We start from the raw sequence: 18,607 nt of genomic DNA, 5'->3' as shown, positions 1-18,607 counted from the left end.
GATGGTGCATTGATGTGTCTCTTCCAATATGTTGTTAAACATAGCTAATTATTTACCAATTACTCAATTCATTCAGCTGTCTTCTTTATGTCAACATTTTTATTTTGGTTCATGCACACCTTTATTGAACATGAATGTCAGAGACAACTTTATTCTACTTTATCATTCGCCTTTTTTTGCAGACCCTTCCAGAACCAGCGCTGACCATCTTGACCAGAAACCCTGCACCTTTTTCTGTTATGTCTGTCTCCTCTCTGCCGGAATGGAAGCAACTCCTGCTGGAGAGAAAGAGGCGAGACGAGGAGGAACGAGAGAGGAGAGAAAAGGAGGAGGAGGAGAAGCTTGCCAGCATGCCCGCCTGGAAGCGAGGGATCATCCAGCGGAGGAAGGCAAAGCAGGACGGTGTGGGTGACAGGGAGAAGGAGAGAGACATGTGTTTCCTGCAGGTGGATTTCAGATCTCCCTCTGAAGGCCTGAGCGACACAGACAGCTCTGTAACGGTCAATCTGGGAAGTGAATTGTCGCTCAGTCCAGATCCTGGGCTATGGTTGGATGCTGACCCCAGATCAGTGAGTCAGGTGTCTGTGGAAACTATAGTGCCGTTCCATGAAAACCCATTTATTCGCACGGAGAGTGCATGGAGGAAGGGCAAGGATGCAGATGTAGGGAACGAGTCCGAGAGGGAGAAAGACAAATCCAGTCCCAGGGGTCAAGATGGAGACTCAGGAAGAGGACGAGACATAGAGCTGAAAATTGAGAGGTTCAGAGATTTAAGTGAGGGACGGGAAAAAGAGAGAAGCAGGGACAGGAGTCAGGGAAGAGAAAGAGATAATAGCAGGGAGAGATGGGAGAAAGATAAAACCCAATGGAAAGAGTCGGTTAAAGATGTAACGAGGGAGAGGGAATACCTCAAAGTAAGAAAAGACGAGGAGGAGAAAGACACAGATTCACCATCTGGATCGTTTTCTCCCCATGTCCCTTGTCTGCGAACCATCCGAGCCGACAACATCATCATCATCGAACAGGACAGGAAGGGTAATGACGAGAGAAGGGGGAGATGGAGGGAGGGGGAGAGGGAGAGGCCAGAGGAGGACCACCAGGGGAACAGAGGGATGAAGATGAACCTGAGGGAGATCCTGGCCGGAGGAGGGAGCGTCACCGAGATCCGAGCCTCCGAGGTTCTGATCATAAAGCCCTCGACAACCCCAGAGGAGAGGAGTTCAGGAGGAAAAGGGAGAGAGGATGGAGAGGATGGAAGGAGGGAAAGCAGGGAGCTCAGAAAAGACATATCCTGGCTGAGAGAAAAAGAGCCTGGGAAGGAGAAAGAAAGACCCTGGAGCCAGGCGCTGGTTATAAAGGATAACAGGACAGGCAGCCTGGAGGATAATGTGTTTATTGAGAGACGAGGGAGGGTCAGCCAGCTGCTGAGCAAATTCGGCGAGCTTCCTAAACCGCCATCTCGATCCAAAAGCTCTGATAACTTCCTCCGGCCTGGGAGGAGAAAATACTCTGATGAAGATGACCAACGATCTGAGGAGAGGAAGGTGGACGGGAGGACTATGCCGCTGAAAGGAATCCCAAAGCGCTCATTTAGCTTCTCCGACCGAGTCATCTGTGCGAAGGAGAACGGTTTAGATGACGAAAGGTGTTACGATTGGAGAATGCGTGAGAAGATACACTTAGACAAGAGCGTGGTAGCGTGGGTAGACGTAGCAGGTTTAGGAAGGGACGCCACGGCAAAGATCAAAATGGGGTGCGCATGGCTTTTAGACAAGTCGGGAAAACACAAGGATGGATTTGTGAAAACAGCTGAAAAGGCCGGATCCATGCAGAGGAGGAATGACGCCGACATGTGCATCTCCATCCAACACAGGAGTGAGGCTAAGAGAGTCGAGCCCATCGATAAGTGGGCGGCAGAGAGGTCCGGTAATGGAAACGGAGATGAGGGGTTCACGGTTGCGTGTGTCAAAAACACAGAGGGCATCTCATTTGCTAGAAGAGTCCCAATCAGGCAGGATGGGAGAGCAAGAGCTGAAAGAGAAGCAAAGCGACTGGAGGATGAGAAAAGTTTAGAACGAGAGCTGAGTGTAGAGAGCGACCCAGAGGAAAGAGTTGAGGCGCAAGTTAGCAACAAAGAGGATTTTCTACAAGGAGATGGATTTGAAAGTGCAATCCCAGCTGAAGCGACGCAGAGTTACATCATGGCCTCATCAGAAGACACAACAAGTCCATGCCTCAGTGTGGAGAGTCAGTACAGACATGAATCGGCTTTCACCGAGTGCTCCGGTCTGCTCTGTACACTCACAGAGAGGAACAGAGACCCCCAACGAGGGGCCGAGTGGACTGGACTACGAGGACCCATCCCCACGCATTCCGTTTTGTCTCAGCACACAGAGGAGCTCATCAGTAAAATAGAAAGAATAGGGGACACAACTGTTTATGGCAACGAGAGAGGGGAAAGGCCTAACAGAGGTCTGGAACTGACCAAGGAGTGCAGGACGGATGGAGAGCATTACAGCGAGGTCGGGTCCGGGAGTCTCGTCCAGGACGCAACACCCAGATCTCCAAAAAGGGTCGCACCTCCAAGTCCCCTCGAGATTCAAATCCCCAGGACTGTGTTCTATGTCGCAGAAGAAGTGGTGGACAGGAAAAAGTTGGCCGTTCAAAACGACGAGGGCCGAGACAGGGAAGGAGGACAAGGGGTCGAGAGGAGGGACAGCTGGAGGATCGGGAAGCCCCTGAGCCGCATCGAGTCCCTGCGAGAGAAAATCAGACAAAAGGAACTGGAGAGGCAGGAGAGGCTGAGGAAGAAGAGGGATGAAGAGGGGAGCGTGGCTGCAGAGGACAGTGATTCTCCGACAGCTGAAGACATGGATGACGAGAGGGGAACTGAAATAGAGCCAGAGTGGGAAGCTGCAGCGAATAAACGGAAGAAGCTGGTCGACGCAGATACGGCACAGGAAGACGCAGCAGTGCAGTCAGCCACGGCTGCATTTGACGTCACACAGGAAGTGTTGAAAACCTGCCCTCAGCTTCCTGTTTCTGCTCCAAACTCACAAACCGCCGGCGGAGAGGAAGTATCGAGCGGGTACGCCGCTGCTGCCGCTGAAGTTATCTCTGACGGCTGTCTGATATCTGAGGATGAAGACGAGCCCCCGAAACATGAAGAGGAACAGCTGAGGAGCCACGGGGGCCGACGTGGGAGCAGAGAAGAGGAGAGTGAGGAGGAGGAAAAGCTTTCGGAGGAGGAGGAGGAGGTAGAGGAACATACATCTCCCCTCGACCCAACACAAGTTCTCTGCCCTTCGCCCCCTCATCCAAACTCCCTCGCAGCCATGAGCCGAATCTACAACTTGGAAACTGTCGGCTCGAGATCAGGTTTGTGCCTCAGGGACAGGACCTGTCCATCGGTGAATCTTGTAAAAGTGACGCCCCACATATCAAACTCACAGCAGGGAGACGGCAAAGCTTCAGCGGGTGGAGACGTCTCTGGGGTTCAGACGATACAGCGACAGATAGAGCAGTTTCAGCTGAAAGAGCAGGAAGCGCTGAAGTCAACAAACAATCCTCTGAGGGACAAAGAGACTCAATGGCAGCAGAGCCCCAAACGAGTGTTAAAGCAGCAGGTGAAGGACGAAGTCAAGAGCCAGGAGAAGGATCAGTCAGAACCAAACTACAAGATGTCTCCTCTACGTGTTTGTTCTCCGACAGCTCAGATCAAACAAGCCGTCGTTGTTAACCCCTCATTTTTCCGAAGCCAATCCCCAGACAATGCTCTGAAACCCTCGGACACGGCCCCAACACCGGCCTCCTCCCCGTGTTCCCCGTCTCCCTCCCAGTCTCCCAGCATGTCTCCATCACCCAGCCCGACGCCCACGCTCTTCTCCATCAAGAGTGCCGCTGGGGGCCAAGTGAAGAGAGGCGCCACCGTTACAATCAAGCCAAAGAAGCCTGCCGCTGCTGGAGGAGGAGGAGGCGAAGGGACGGCATCCGCACCCTCAGCGGGATCTACACCGGCCGGGTCGAGTCCTGCAAAGACTCCATCGCAGCAGGCCCAGACAACCCCCGCTGTGGCTGAGCCAATCAGGAAGAAGTACCCGACAGCGAAGGAGATCGAGGTGATCGGTGGATATCTAAATCTGGAGAAGTCCTGTCTGGTGAAAAACAGAGGGAACCCGAAAAGGGTGAGTAGAAACTGCACATTTTCTTTTTGGCCTTTGACCTCTTGATGATACAAACACTGTCACCAAACCTCAGAGAACATATCGTCCTCTTCCAATAGTTCTACCATGGCTTTAATCGATAAAATTAGACTACAAAAATGGTCGCTCCCCTAGTAGAGGTTATCGTAGGTGGTCCAGACGGTGTCACCTTGTGTCACCTGTCTGACGGCCCCCCCGGCTGTCAAGCGGAATCCCCTTTCACTTGGAGAACATCCCTTTTGATTGAGAAGTGCGATCACAGAGACCGACCTAAGCCGGTTAAAGCCTTATCAAGCACGACATCTTGATTCTTAGCCATAAAATCCCGCTGTGATCTGCTTTTCCACTCGGATGTGCCGTCTGATGCTTTGTGGACTTTTGACTTTTAGCCCCTGATTTGGATTCGCCACACTACGCATGTTCACCCTGACACGTGTGAGCAGGATCATCGGCAGCAGATTGCTTTAGTCCGCAGTAATTGAATTTGTTTTGTGGCCTAACGAAACAAAAGACCAGTGTTTTCATCTTCACTCCTCTGCAGTAGGAGACAGTTCACAGGAACGTTGCAGGCGTCACTGGAGACAGACAAGTTGAGTAGGAAACCACAATGAGACACAGCCAGCTCCTTCCTCCATCTCTTCTTTTTGTAGCTAACCTCTCTGGTATTTACACTAATTCATTCTGAGACCTACCAGCTGAAACTGCAAATTAATCTTGCCGTAGTCAAAGTTCACATAAGGACTTTGTGTTCCCTCTTTTCCTGAGTGGAAGTTATCCCGACTCTCCTGTGAACACTTGGTGTGCTCATGGCTTTTTACTGCACCTGAGGGCCTGTTAGAAGAATCGCATTGTTATTTTAGTACCACTTTCCTATAATGGGAGTTGTCACACTGCTGAGAGTTTCCCCTCAGTCTGCATCTGAGTGCGTTGCAGGCCGCTTCCTCGTTCCCTCACACCAATTCTGACATTTTTTGCAGAGTCAGCCCTCCCTGCCCCTCAGACAAATCTCTCTTTGTATCTTCTTGGCTGTACAGCAGGGGTTTGGTTTGTTAGCCTGGAGTCTTGGCAGAGACTTTTTGACCACGCTGACCTTCCACTGCACGGCTGAGTGTTTCTGACAGGGGGCCGCCAACTCACAGTTTGACACGGGCGAAAGGAAAAGAGAATAAATACAGAGACGGGTGCTGCAGAGAGACGGGAGGAAGAAGCTCGATGGAGGTCTGACCCCGACAGGAGAGGCAGGGCAGAGAAAAATGACAGTTTGACAGTCATACTGAGAGGATTAAGGGTGATTAAAGGCTTGTGTTAAAAGCTGCATGTTTTTGCTCACTTCCTCTTTAAAACTTCTGCACTTCCTCCAAACAAGAGACAAAGATCGACATAGGGAAGTGACGTGGTGACCTTTTTATTTAAATCTGTGCCATTTTATCAGGTGTCAAAATACTCGACTAAAAGTGTGAAAGAGAAACTACAGGTCAGAAAGATTTGGTACTTTTCCTTGTATTTCTTCAGGTGCAGGTTTTTCCCATCTACAGTGACTCCCAATGAAATCACTAAACATTTAAGTTTCATCAGTCACGGTTTGTTTTTTGGTTTCAGGAAACGCGGTCGGTTAATTCCTCTTTGACCACCCGTTGATTCTCTGACCACCTGTCACTCTCACATCCATGCCCTTCAGACTCTTTGACGTCAGGTCGCCTTTCCTCCCCCCACCGGACCAAGGCATCATGGGGGTTGGGGTGGGGTGGGGGGGAGGGAGTTCACCTGCTTCCTCCACGCCTTCGTCGCCCTCTTTTACTCAGAAGTTTCTCCTCGTACATGTGTTTTCTATCTTGGACATCCATTCTTCAAATCCTGAAATTATGCTGAAATATTTTTGTTAAAATCCACCTGTAGATTTTTAAGTTTTGGTTGAAATTAGCTTTTTTTCTAAATATTCACATGGTATTGTTCTGCTATAGATGCGTGCATTTTGAAAGGTGAAAACTCTCCTGAACTCAGAAGAACTGCAGTTATATAATATAGCTTCAAACTTCCCTCTTTCCGTCTCTTCTACTGTTTCAGTTTCTGTGTCTCCCTGGTGGCCTCTGCTGTCCTGCTGTGCTGCCTGGGTTAATCAGGTTCAGGGAGGGAGGATTAGCCTCCTGTGCCTGAGCATGATTGGCCCAGCCTGTCTAATGCAGAGCTATTATCTGCACTCCTCTGCAGACGGCCACATCCCCAGGGTGAAGCCACTTGTAGAGCGTGTGCAGTCTGGTGTCTGCAGGTCTCTGGCTCTGTCCAGCCGGGCTCTGTACATCCGGGTGTGTTTACAAGTGGAGGCTGCTGTTGTTATAAGACACACTGTGGAAGTGCTGCTGCTTCCTGTCCGTCAGTTTACTGCATGTTGACCTTTGACCTTTGAGTAAACAAACTCAACGTACGAATCTGAAAACGTCTTGTTTTCCTTTTCAACACTTGAGGAGAAGCTGCAATCTGACCTTGTTTTTTCTGCTTCTGCAACTGAACACGTGTCGGGTACTTTCTCAATATGATATGAATTTCCCAGAATGATTAATAACTCAGTGCATGAAGTGTTCAGTCGGTAAACACTCTCACAGAGGGAGTATTTCTGCTGTGTTAAGCCTCATGCTGTCAGTTAACATTACACTGACAGCGTAAGCACTACTCAGTTCCTCCAGAGTGGTTTCACGTTCACCATGTCGGGCAAAAAAAATATAATGATTATTCTGCAGAAAATGTACATTTTAACTTTGAGTTTTTCTAATTTACTTTTCTATTTGCAATGCAATGTTTTGATTTCTGAAATAACTATAATGACTGCACAGTACACACGTTTTAGAAACAACCTAGCCACATTTTTCTCACATTATCTGAACAGAAGACAAGCTACACTATAAGAATGAAGCCTTTTTTAACACGTGGCAGCAAATTGGTTTACACAAATGTAGCTGACTGGAGCTAAAGGCAAAATCTCAGCTCGTGGGTGGTTTGAGTCCACGCTCCTCTAGCCCAGGGGTTCCCAAAGTGGGGGTCGCGATCCCCCGGGGGGTCGCGAGACACAGGGGCGGGGTCGCGAAATGCATTCCAAAAGAAAATACAATTATTTTATTTTTTTATAAAAAAAATAAAAGAGCTAGCGGAGAAGGAGAGGTTACCTGACCAGACATGCACAAGAATGCACGCACGCACGCACGCATAGTGCATGTGCGTGGCTGTGCGCAACATTATAAACCACCTCCAGTGTCGTTGGGGGTCCCCAGTCTCTGGCACCGTTATTTTGGGGGTCGCAGGCTGAAAAGTTTGGGAACCCCTGCTCTAGCCCACACATCAAAGTGCAGTCCATTTACCATTTCCCCTCCCCATGTTTCCAGGGGAAAGTGTGTTTCAACGAGGATCGGCTGGAGCAGGTCTGTGAGTACCCGTCAGAGACCTCCATGCTGGCGTGTGTCCCGCACCCTCACGACCTGGGGAGGACGGACAGGCTGCAGGGGGACGAGGCCCAGGAGGAGGAGGCCGACTTGGACGGAGAAATGATCGTGTCCAAGAGCACAAGGAACGTTGGGACTGCGACAGGACGAGGTCTAAGAGTGGGTCAGTGTCACCCTCTTCTCAAAAAACATAGCGTGTAATGATGATTGTTCTGCACGTCAACATTTCTCACAGTCTTCTGTGCTCTGCTGGGAAAGTTGCCACAGACTTTACTTAAAGGATGAGGATGGCACTATTTTATATTTTTCTGCAAACTCCATTAATGTCCCAAACCAACAATGAGTTTATCCAAATAAGAAACCATAAATGCTGCTGTTGGTGAATGGGATCAAATCAGATTCTGAATTGAAACATGAAATCCTAGATTCACCTTATTTACCTTCCACCTCCATCTCTCTGTCTTCCAGATGAGTCTTGCCCTCGGTCTTCTTCGCCAAAATTGCCCTTGTGATGAGATCACCAACATTTTAATGTGATTTTTATCATGTTTGGTGTAATTTAAATTTTAAGTGAGTGTTTTTTTTTTTTTTTTTTGTTCATTGTACCTAGATATAACATCAAAATGAGAAACTATTGAGTAAAAAATGTACAGCTGATTTATCCAGATGTAAAAAAAAAGAAGACATATATGTGTTTACTGGGAAAATATGACCTAGTTTATTTTCAGGGAAATGGGGGGAATGTATAAGAATGGTACATATTGCAAAAATATTATAAATCCCAATTGTAATATTTAAAAAGACCCTCAGGTGTGCACTGTCGGGCGATGGTGGGTCGCTTGTCTATGCAATAAACGGAAATACTGATTGAAGATTTTATTTTTTAGTTAATGTATTTGATAGTTTCTTCTCTGTTCGTTATTTTCTAAGTTGAAAATCAGCACCGCCTCCGCACAGAAGAGTGATGTTCGTGTCATCTGTTTTCATGTGCCTGCCGGACTTGCTCGTACAGATGATGTGAAAGATGAGTTTGTGAAGACGTCTGAAGCCTTTCGGAAAAAAGACTCCTGTGTTGGTGCAATGTGTGGGGTCTTTGTCTCACGGGGGGGTTTATTGAGCTTGACTGTTCAATAAACAACTCTGGAAATGTAACAGTTAAAGTATGTGTGGATTAAAATAAAGGTGTTATTTTGTTATTTTTGTGGAAGTGGAGAGAGTGAGAGATGTGAGAGGAGGAAGTCTTTATAGCTTGATTAACACTCATATTACAGCTGATCTGACTTTTGGCTGTATAATGTTGTTGGTATAATCTTTGTGAATGAATAATTGAAATGGTAAAGGAAGACGCGTGTGATATAAATGATTTGCATTTGCAAATGAATTTTTCCTATATGAAGGATAAGAGAAGCTGGCTTCAAGAGAAACAAAAATCTAATAAATAATTCTGAAAAAAGGTTTTCTGTTTTCTTTCATTTGTTGATATCATACAAAACAGAGATTTCCCCCCAAAATACCCTATTTATAATTCAATGGTCCTTATCAGACGATGGTTCTCAACAAATATATGATCACATACTTTGATATATTCTTTTGAAAATGAAAAGTTTACACCTGAGAAAACTGTTGAAGGAACAATGAAATTGAAATATTATAATAAGTTACAGGCCTGAATCTTTTGTACGATTCCTTTTCTGCTAAGTGACATCAAACTGTTAAACTTGACTTTTGAAGTATAGACCCTGTAATGTGTTCATCTTAACAAGGTCAGCGTTTCTAGGTTTGATCAAATCAATCATTATTATTATGATATGTTATATTTTATTAAATATTATGATTTGGATTCAGTGAATGTGGTAGGAATTATTTATTTGCTTTTAAATGGTTGATTTCATGCTAATTTGATGGAGTTGATGTGTTGTTTTTGATTTTAAAATACACACATTTAGCCAGTTCAACACGTACCAGCTTTTGGTCTCCAGCTTTTAAACACAATAAACCATCTCTCAACAACTTGTCAGCATTTCTTTTTAGAGTTATTATAACACACAAACTTATTTTTGTTGTTAAATCCTTCTTCCCTCTACTGTTGTTTTCTTCAACTACACCTGCAGTTAAAGTACCAAAAAGAATAGTAGTAGTATTTCATAAGTACCTGAAGTATGTGTACTTGTTTATGTATATGCATCATCCTGAGGTGTAACAGCTTTCCTCTGCGGCCACAGGCGTTACTGCATGCTCAGCAACAGCGACACTTTCCATCTGCGGCCACAGACGGTACTGCATACTTAGCAACAGCGATACTTTCCATCTGCGGCCACAGGCGGTACTGCAGGCGAAGTTTGGAGTCACGTAGCTGTTTACGGAAACACTTTTACGTCAACACGTGTGCAGGCTTGTATGCACCTTCAGTCCAGCTCCAGTCGGGACGTGAACTTGTGCATGTCCGCAGCCTGGACGCAGAAACCCAAAGGGGAGTTTCTCCGGATCTGCTTCGTGTGCACATGTCCTCACAAACCCGGATCTGAACCACCGAGGACACCGAGGAGCAGGAGAAGTATGAGGAGGAGGGCTGAGCTTCTCCTTCAAGATCACACCCTGAGGAAACTGTGCACAACACGGACAAACACACGGGATCAGTGATCTGAGGAACCATGCTTCTCAGTCGGATCCAGCCCGGACCCTGCAGAACCTGGCTGTCCCTGGTGAGTTGTTTTTCAGCTGCTGGACTTTGTTGACTTGCTCCGCCACAGAGTTTGTGTTGCAAGCTGCAGGCCCGTGAAACTCACACAGGTTCCTACACTTCCTCTTGCTGATACGCCCTAGTCGTACCCTGCCTGTCACTGGCATTTGCCCACAGTGTCATGGAAGTGCTGGTATACACACTCACTGTTCTTTAACTGGGTTTGCACTGTAGGACACGGACAAACATGCAGGAAACATCTAAACCTCTGCAGGCCTGGGATATAAAACTATATAAATAATTAAAGCAACAAAGTTTTCATACTATGGGGAGATTATACCCATATCTATCTATCTATCTATCTATCTATCTATCTATCTATCTATCTATCTATCTATCTATCTATCTATCTATCTATCTATCTATCTATCTATCTATCTATCTATCTATCTTATTTTGAAATCTCCATATACTAATGCACAAATACAGTTTACACCCTCATCAAATCATCCTGTGTCCCTTTGCACTACATGTACATTTGTAGACAAACAATATTTCCTGTGTGAAAAGTGTACGTTATGTTGATATTCTGTATTTTTATATGTATTTATTTAAGGGAATATCCCCGGGCGTGGGATCAATAATGTTTTTATATTATCTTATATTCATTGAAAGCAGAACTTAACAAAACATAACAAAGGTTATTGATACTGTACATGTATAACACACAGTTGATCTACCTCAGATTTGTAAAATATTTTGCAGTTTGTCAACTTACACCGAAAAGTTTAAAACCACAATCTTCACTCAGGATCAGAAATCGGTCTTTAAACTTAAAAGAAATGAAAATGTGACATTTATCATGATAATTATCGACTGATATGTAAATTCTTATTTATCTAGATGTTTTTTGCTATGCAGTCCAGCCTTAATGTTCTCCCTCTCTTCCAGGTTTCATTGAGGCAGGAGGTTTGTTTCTCCTCCTCCGTGCCCCCCCAGCCGGTGCCCCCCCAGCCGGTGCCCCCTCTGGCCCACACCTTGCAGGGGTACCTGAGGGCCCTGGAGCCCCTGCTGCCCCCCGAGGAGATCAGCCACACCCGCAAGATGGTGCAGGAGTTCGGCCGGCCGGGCGGCCTGGGCGCTCAGCTGCAGGACGGCCTGGAGAAGAGAGCGAGACACAACAAGAACTGGGTTTGTTTTGTCCTGCGTCAGTGTGAGAAGTGGGACACGTGTCGGAGAGGGGGACGTGGGAGTGTTTTCAAATGTTTATACAACTGGTTTGGTGTGTCTGAGGCTGTGATTTTATATTTTATATTTTCGTTTAGCAACATTTTCTTCTGTTTTCTCAAGTTTTATAGACACAAACATGACTTTGGACCCCCCCGCATTAAAACTCCTATGGTTCTATAAATTCACCTGCTGCCACTGCTGCTTTGACTTATCTTATACTCACCTCTGGGGTCACGTGGGGACAAAGAAAATCTGAAAGTTGTTTTTGCTTTTGATATTTTCTAACAACTAAAGCTAAAATACGCAATTTTTAATTGGTTTTAAATTGTATTTGATCATTTCACGATCACCCCCTCCGTGTAACGTGACCCCCAAAGGCATCCAGACCCCTCGTTTGGGAACTGAATTAATCGATAAGGAAAATAGTTACTTTCAGTTCTGTTGTTTTTATTTGAATACAAGCATATTCCCACAGTTGTGCTAAAAAAAGTGAATATAGGGTAGAGTGCTGGTAAAGCGTCACTTATAAAAAGGTACAAAAGGCTTTGCAATGGATATTAAGACCAACAAAACAAAATCAACAAATTGCTAATTTGTTAATTTGAATGATGTGTGTGTCTCTTTGTGTGTGTGTGGTGTCTCCCCCTGGCAGATCTCAGACTGGTGGGTGCAGGGGGCGTACCTGGAGAGCAGACAGCCTCTACCTGTGCACTCAAGCCCGGCCATCTCTCTGCCCAGGAGAGATTATAACGACTGGAGGAGCCAGCTAGTGTGAGTCAGCACTAAGTCCGGTTAAACATCACTTCTTACATCAGGAAACACAATTTAAATCTGTTTAATGATTGTTAAAACACAGGAAGACCATGTTCCTAGTGAAAACACCTTTAGAATCTGCACACACCTGTTGACTGGTTCACCAATAGACATTTTGTATTGATAGTTAATATTCTGTAAATTTATCGTATATATATGTCAATTTGAAATTTAGCTAATTTCCTCATTACATGAGATATTTTAAGATCTGCTTTGTTTCAATGATTTAAGAGAAACACTATTACTGAGATACATATATTTACAATAGATCAATTAATCAGCCACTTCAGTTCTATTAGTTTTTAACTCCTCTGCACCATGAGAGCAGATAACATGTTCACTTAAGTGTTGTGTTCCAGGGTCACTAGCTGTGTTTACAGTCCAGGTGCTGGGCATGTGTTGCTATGATACAAACATCTGTTTATCTGTCCCTCTGCTTGCACAATTAACTCCACAACCTTTAAACTTATAACAAATCATTATGTTTAGTTTAAAATATTGATTAGTTGAGAGATTTCCCCTTTTCCAATATGATGATGCAGAGTTTTCACCTGAATAAACAGAAAAGTCAGTTTTTAGTCCTGTTTAGTTATTTATTAGTGATTTCTAAATGTAAATTTTTAAACCTTTTGCACATTTTACTGAATGTGAGCCATGATTCATTTGCACGTTTATTACATAATAATATACTGACCTCATATTTGTCTCCGTAGGTTTGCATCCAAACTTATAGCAGCAGTTCTGGACTTCAAGGCCAAAATCAAAACGTAAGTATATACATATTTAATTGTTTTAACCTGACGTCCAACAGTCTTGGTTGCCTGCCTCACTTTCTATTTTAGTGTTTCAACTTCAGCCCGACTGGTGTGGCCTCTTATTTCTCTGCCGTATCAAGTTAATCTCTGTCTAAATTTATTTGCACAACCTGTCAGTAGCTGCATCGTTGCTAAGTCAACAGCTGCTCGCCGATGATACACAACTTGTCGTGACAACTCTTTGACCTGATGGGTGAAATATTAGCTGCACATACATTTCAGTGCCAGTATCATCATCTAATGAAAACAGTCTGTGACAGTCTGCTGCCCTGCAAAGGCAGAGAGCGGTTACTGCACCCAGTGATGTGTAAAGTTCTCAACCTCGAAAGGTATCAATGGTTTTATTTTTAGGGTGATTATTTTACACTCCCAAAAACAATAGTCACAGAACCCACACAAAAATACGTTTAGATCAAGGCTGCACAAGTTAATAATTTGCAGATACCCTCCTAAGTAATATTCGCACATGGTTAGGGGAAAATCTGCTCGTGCATTGCTGAGTTATCTTACATACTGCTACAGCTGTGCAGGGTAATAACTATTCAACTTCTCTCCTTCAGCGGTCAGCTCCCGGTGGAGTACATGCGAGGGAAGCCTCTGTGCATGGAGCTCTACCCGCTACTCTTCTCCTCCTGCAGGATCCCTGGTCCCAAACACGACCACATCGCCTACCACGGCCGCTCGCGCCGCCTCCCGACGCACATCACGGTCGTCAGGAACTACCAGGTGGGAGGAGCCAGCAGCCGGATTCACATTCTCTCTTTTGTTCTCTCCTGTTTCTCGACTCAGCGTCTGCTCCGAGTACGAGTTGTACGACGCAGCAGTCGTGTCGGGTCTTGTGCTGTCACACCTGAACCCAGCCTTGTGAACACCAGTCACATGGCCCCACCAGGAGCTCTGTGATTGGACAGAGGTTTGGCAGCAGGTCGTCCTGTGAGATTTTGACAGACAGAGAAATCAAAACAATCAGATCTCAGTCCTTTTGAATGAAGATAATCCTGCTGGATATTTATTTAGCTTCTCTTGTCCTCCCAACCCTGAACATGAGACCTGTCCCAGACTCTGTTTTGGTCATTTCAGGTTTCTTTGTGTGTGTTTTGGAAACACAGAGTTGTGTATGGGGCTGTGTGGGTCACGATTAACCAGTGCTGTCTCACATCTCTCTTTCTTTCTATCTGTTAAATACTGACCGCTGTCTCTTTCTGTCCCTAGTTCTTCCAGCTGGAGGTTTACAACAGTGACGGCTCTCGTCTGACGGAGAGTCAGATCCACGGCCAGCTGCTGAGGATCCGGTCTCAGTCCTGGAAGACGGACAAGGAGCCGATGGGCATCCTGACCAGCGAGCACCGCCACACCTGGGGACAGGCGTACAACCGCCTGCTGAGAGGTAGATACCAGGACAAAGAAAGCTGATATATTGATAACTGCTATGAATACGTGAAACTGTTATATCGGATATGTCCTATGTTCAGTGTGTGATTCTATCGTCTGTGAGTGACTCAGATAAACTGAACAAGGAGTCAGTGCAGATGATAGAGACGGGAATTTTCTCTCTGTGTCTGGACTCTCCGGTGATGAGGATATCAGATGAGAAGTATGTAACACACACAGGATTACACAACATGTGGCAAACACAGAAATACCAGAGGGTGGAGAGAAATTTTGTTTTGACAGGTTAACATCATTATTTCAAAATAGGTTTGAGGTTCAACCCAAATATGTTCAGTTCAGTACGAAAGTGGAAAATCACTCTGTAAAAGAAAATATTCAGCATTTTGACTTAAAGATTTCAATTATTCACTTACTATCTCCAGATTTGGGAAAAACTGATTATTAATTTATTCTCTTCCTAGCTACTTGGCAATATTATTTTCTTAGTATCTTGTTCCTGTTCCAACTTTGACTGACAGGTACGCCAGCCGCAAAGCAGCCCAGATCCTGCACGGAGGCGGGACTTTCTCCAACAGTGGAAACCGCTGGTTCGACAAAACGCTGCAGGTGAGCTGTTTGACCAGGAAATGTCAGATTACGTAAAAGTGTAGCTTTAACTCCGGTTACGGTTTCTTTTGACAGTTTGTTGTGGGCGAGGATGGATCGTGGGGTCTTCTGTACGAACAGGCCACAGCTGAGGGTCCGCCCATCGCCACGCTGCTGGATCACATCCAGCAGTACTGGTGAGACAAAGGGTTTAATTTAGAGCAAGGTGGTTGTTCCTGATGTTTTATGGTGTTTATATTTTCTTTTTCTACATTGGGGTTTGTACGTTGGATTGAGGTAACGTGTTTTCTTGTCTGCAGTGAGAAACCTGACCCGAAGAGGGCGCCGCTGGTCCCTCTGCCGATGCCCAAAAAGCTTTACTTTCACATCGACAGAGAAATCAAGAGGGACATCGAGCACGCCAAGCAGAACCTCGACATGTAAGCTGCCCGGCCCCCCCCCCCGCTCAGGGTAGAGTGAGGGTTTAAACGTTAACAGAACTCAGGATGTTTGCTTGTCGTATCTAACAAAGCTGAAGTGAGCTGAAAGAAAAGCCGAAGGAGAGTAAACACATTTATCTCCTCTGCCTTGACGTGACCTTGAGTTTTTTCATCACTAAGAAGTTGTTCTTGTGATCCAGGCTTTTTATTTCCAGACCACAACCGGTCTTCATAGTTCCTGCTGTGTAATTAACCTTTAAATCATTCAGCTGCAAACGACTAAATGAGCCAAAACATTTTTTTCTAAGACCCGGGTTTGGATTGGACAGATGTTACCACTGCTTCAAATACTGAAGGATTATATTCCATTGTATTCATCATTTATAAGCAGAATATAAATATTTAAAGGTGTTATGACATGAACAAGCTTCCATATCACAAATCCTGAACCATATTTCAAATTTCCTGCAGATTGATCAACGACCTCGACGTCAACGTGTTCAACTTCAAGAGGTTCGGGAAGGAGCTTCCCAAGAAACACAACATGAGTCCGAACTCCTTCATCCAAGTCGCCCTGCAGCTCGCCTACTACAGGTCAGAGATTATCAGAAGATTTCCATCCTTGTCAAGTGCTGTTGTTGACTTGACAAAGAGGCAGTTTTTATATTGCGCTCCTTTTTTATTCTTTAAGAGTTCACAATGAGGTCTGTCCGGCCTGTGACATCGCATCTCAGCGGATGTTTCGAGGAGGAAGGACGGAATTTATTCGCTCGCCAACAAACCAGACGCTGAGGTTCCTACTGGCCTTCACCGATCCAACTGTGTCGGTGAGAGAAACAGCACAGACAGTCAGTCAACAGGAGGGAAATGTGTTTGTAGGTTTGTGATCATTGTGTGGTTTATTTTTGTGTTGCAGCGGGAAGCCAAACTAGAACTGTTCAGAGAAGCTGTTGACGCCTACACAGCACTGACTAATCTGGTAAATACTGAGTGAACAAGCTCGGACCAGAGACTGTTTATAAACATGGACAGTTCCCAAAAGTGAAGATTGCTGCAGTATAGGTTATAATCCAAACCTCCTCCATGTTAGTGGACGGAACAAAGACCAAACTAAAACGTCAAAGTACACGATTAAGATTATTTTCTGTCATTTTAGGTAGTTCTTGTCCCACTGGTGTTGGTCCAAATGTTCATTGTTCTTATAAGTTTTGGTTTTATCAGTTATTTGATGCTGTATAAATGGCTAAATACTTATCATCTGTTGTTTCTGCTGCACAGACACTTAACGGACTCGGCATCGACCGACACCTGCTGGGGCTCAAGCTGCAGTCTATCGAGAGAGGAATGACCATCCCCAAGATCTTCATGGACACGGCGTACGGGCTGGCGACGCACTGGAAGCTGCGAACAGGGCAGGTGTGTTCCCGTGTGAAAGGGTTTGTCTGATTAGCAGAGGTTCGTTAAAATTCCTGCAGCACAACAGGAAGTCGGAATTTATTTATTTTTTAAATGAAGCTGCAAACATGTGAGAACTTTGTCTATCAGCAGTTCCTCCTGTTGTTTAGTATTTTATTCAAGAGGGATACGTTTAAGAAGGTATTCTTAGCAGACAGCAATATCTATTATCAAATTAGTTATTTTCATCGATTTTTTTATTTGGTAAACATGCCAATTACCTTAGTTACCAATTCTCCAAACCTAATAACCCCAAACTTCTGAACTATGATAAGGAAATATTCTTGAAAGGGCTGTGTGGGGTGGAGTGATATGATAATGTTCTGTTATTTTTTAAGAAACTGCATCAAACAATTCCTTTATTATTGATCATTGTTACCGTCACTTTACTAACTGGTAAATTATCAATTTAGTCCATTAAGGGTTAATTTAAAAGTTAAAAAAGGAAGCTTTAACAATCATATTCTCCTGTCTTGTCCCTTCAGGTGCCTGCGAACACTGACAGCGTGATGTGCTTCGGGCCCCTGGTTCCCGACGGTTACGCCATTTGTTACAACCCCCAGGCGGACCACGTCCACTTCTCCATCACCGCCTTCAACTGCTGCGAGGAGACGCACGCTGAGACCTTAGCGCTCACGCTGAAGGACACGTTGGGTCAGCTACAGGAGCTGCTGCAGCCTACTGTGTAGAGCTGCTCCATCCGCCCAACAGATCCACCAGGATCAACCCACTTGTGTAAACCTGAAAAAAAAAATTCAATTCTCGATGAGGCTTGCTCTTGACATGGATGCTTTGTCATGAAATCCACTGAAATCAGACTCTTATCTGCTTTTGATGCTTTTTTACAGCTTTTGAAACGGTAGATATTTTTATAGCTGCATTATATTTGCTGCAATGCATGCAAATGTCTTGTATTTCGTAATTCTGCATGAATCCAAAGCAAAAGTAAAGCTAACCTGACACTCCAGCATTAATCAGATCAAGCCAAAGTGTTTTTCAAACTCCTTTTCCCAAGTCATGTAATGACCAGTATCTTTCTGTACAGAGACTAAATGTGCTGCACTACCGTCACTGATGGTTAAATGTTAATAATCCCTCTGATTTTGTTGGATCAAAGATTTCGCTTGAAAAGGACCAAAAGTCAGGAAGCAGGTTGTTGTTGGTGACGGTTCAAATAAACTGTATTAACTGTATGTTGTATGTGAAGAGGACTGGTTAATAAAGCCTTTTATCACATGAATCCCCATTGAAACGCTTTGTGTAGGTGTGCGATGTGATTATGACTGTGAGGAGGAAAAACTGCTCAATAGTTGTGTGTGTGTTTTGTGTTGACTGGTTTTGTTGCATCACTCTGAGCAATCTGAGCTATGTCAGCCATGTAGAAAAACCACAAGTCGACACGTGGCGCTCACAAAGTAATTTCTATAGCAGTGATAAGAACTAGAGGCTAATGGGGGGGAAACCGACAACTTCCTCAGGACCCAGAACATCGGGGGTCCCAAATACCACTTATTCATATTTTTTTTTTTTGTCAGTAGATTTAGAAATCAAATTAATATATTGT

General features: G+C 44.9%; 1 protein-coding gene across 1 annotated transcript; it reads left to right on the top strand.

Annotated features, from left to right (window-relative positions):
- Positions 1-9,994: 9,994 nt before the first annotated feature.
- cratb (carnitine O-acetyltransferase b) lies at positions 9,995-18,283 on the top strand. Its single transcript, XM_061092423.1, has 15 exons — positions 9,995-10,335; positions 11,265-11,504; positions 12,196-12,314; positions 13,070-13,123; positions 13,732-13,897; positions 14,384-14,558; positions 14,675-14,765; positions 15,082-15,169; positions 15,245-15,345; positions 15,469-15,588; positions 16,060-16,182; positions 16,280-16,415; positions 16,505-16,567; positions 16,867-17,004; positions 17,529-18,283. Exons 1-15 carry the CDS (start codon positions 10,285-10,287, stop codon positions 17,730-17,732), a joined length of 1,869 nt encoding a protein of 622 aa, XP_060948406.1. The 5' UTR covers positions 9,995-10,284; the 3' UTR covers positions 17,733-18,283.
- Positions 18,284-18,607: the final 324 nt, after the last annotated feature.

This window comes from Limanda limanda, chromosome 19, assembly GCF_963576545.1.
Source record: "Limanda limanda chromosome 19, fLimLim1.1, whole genome shotgun sequence".
In the NCBI taxonomy this organism is placed as follows: Eukaryota; Metazoa; Chordata; class Actinopteri; order Pleuronectiformes; family Pleuronectidae; genus Limanda; species Limanda limanda.
The sequence above is the reverse complement of the archived record's forward strand: the minus strand, read 5'-3'. Positions and strand labels throughout refer to the sequence as shown.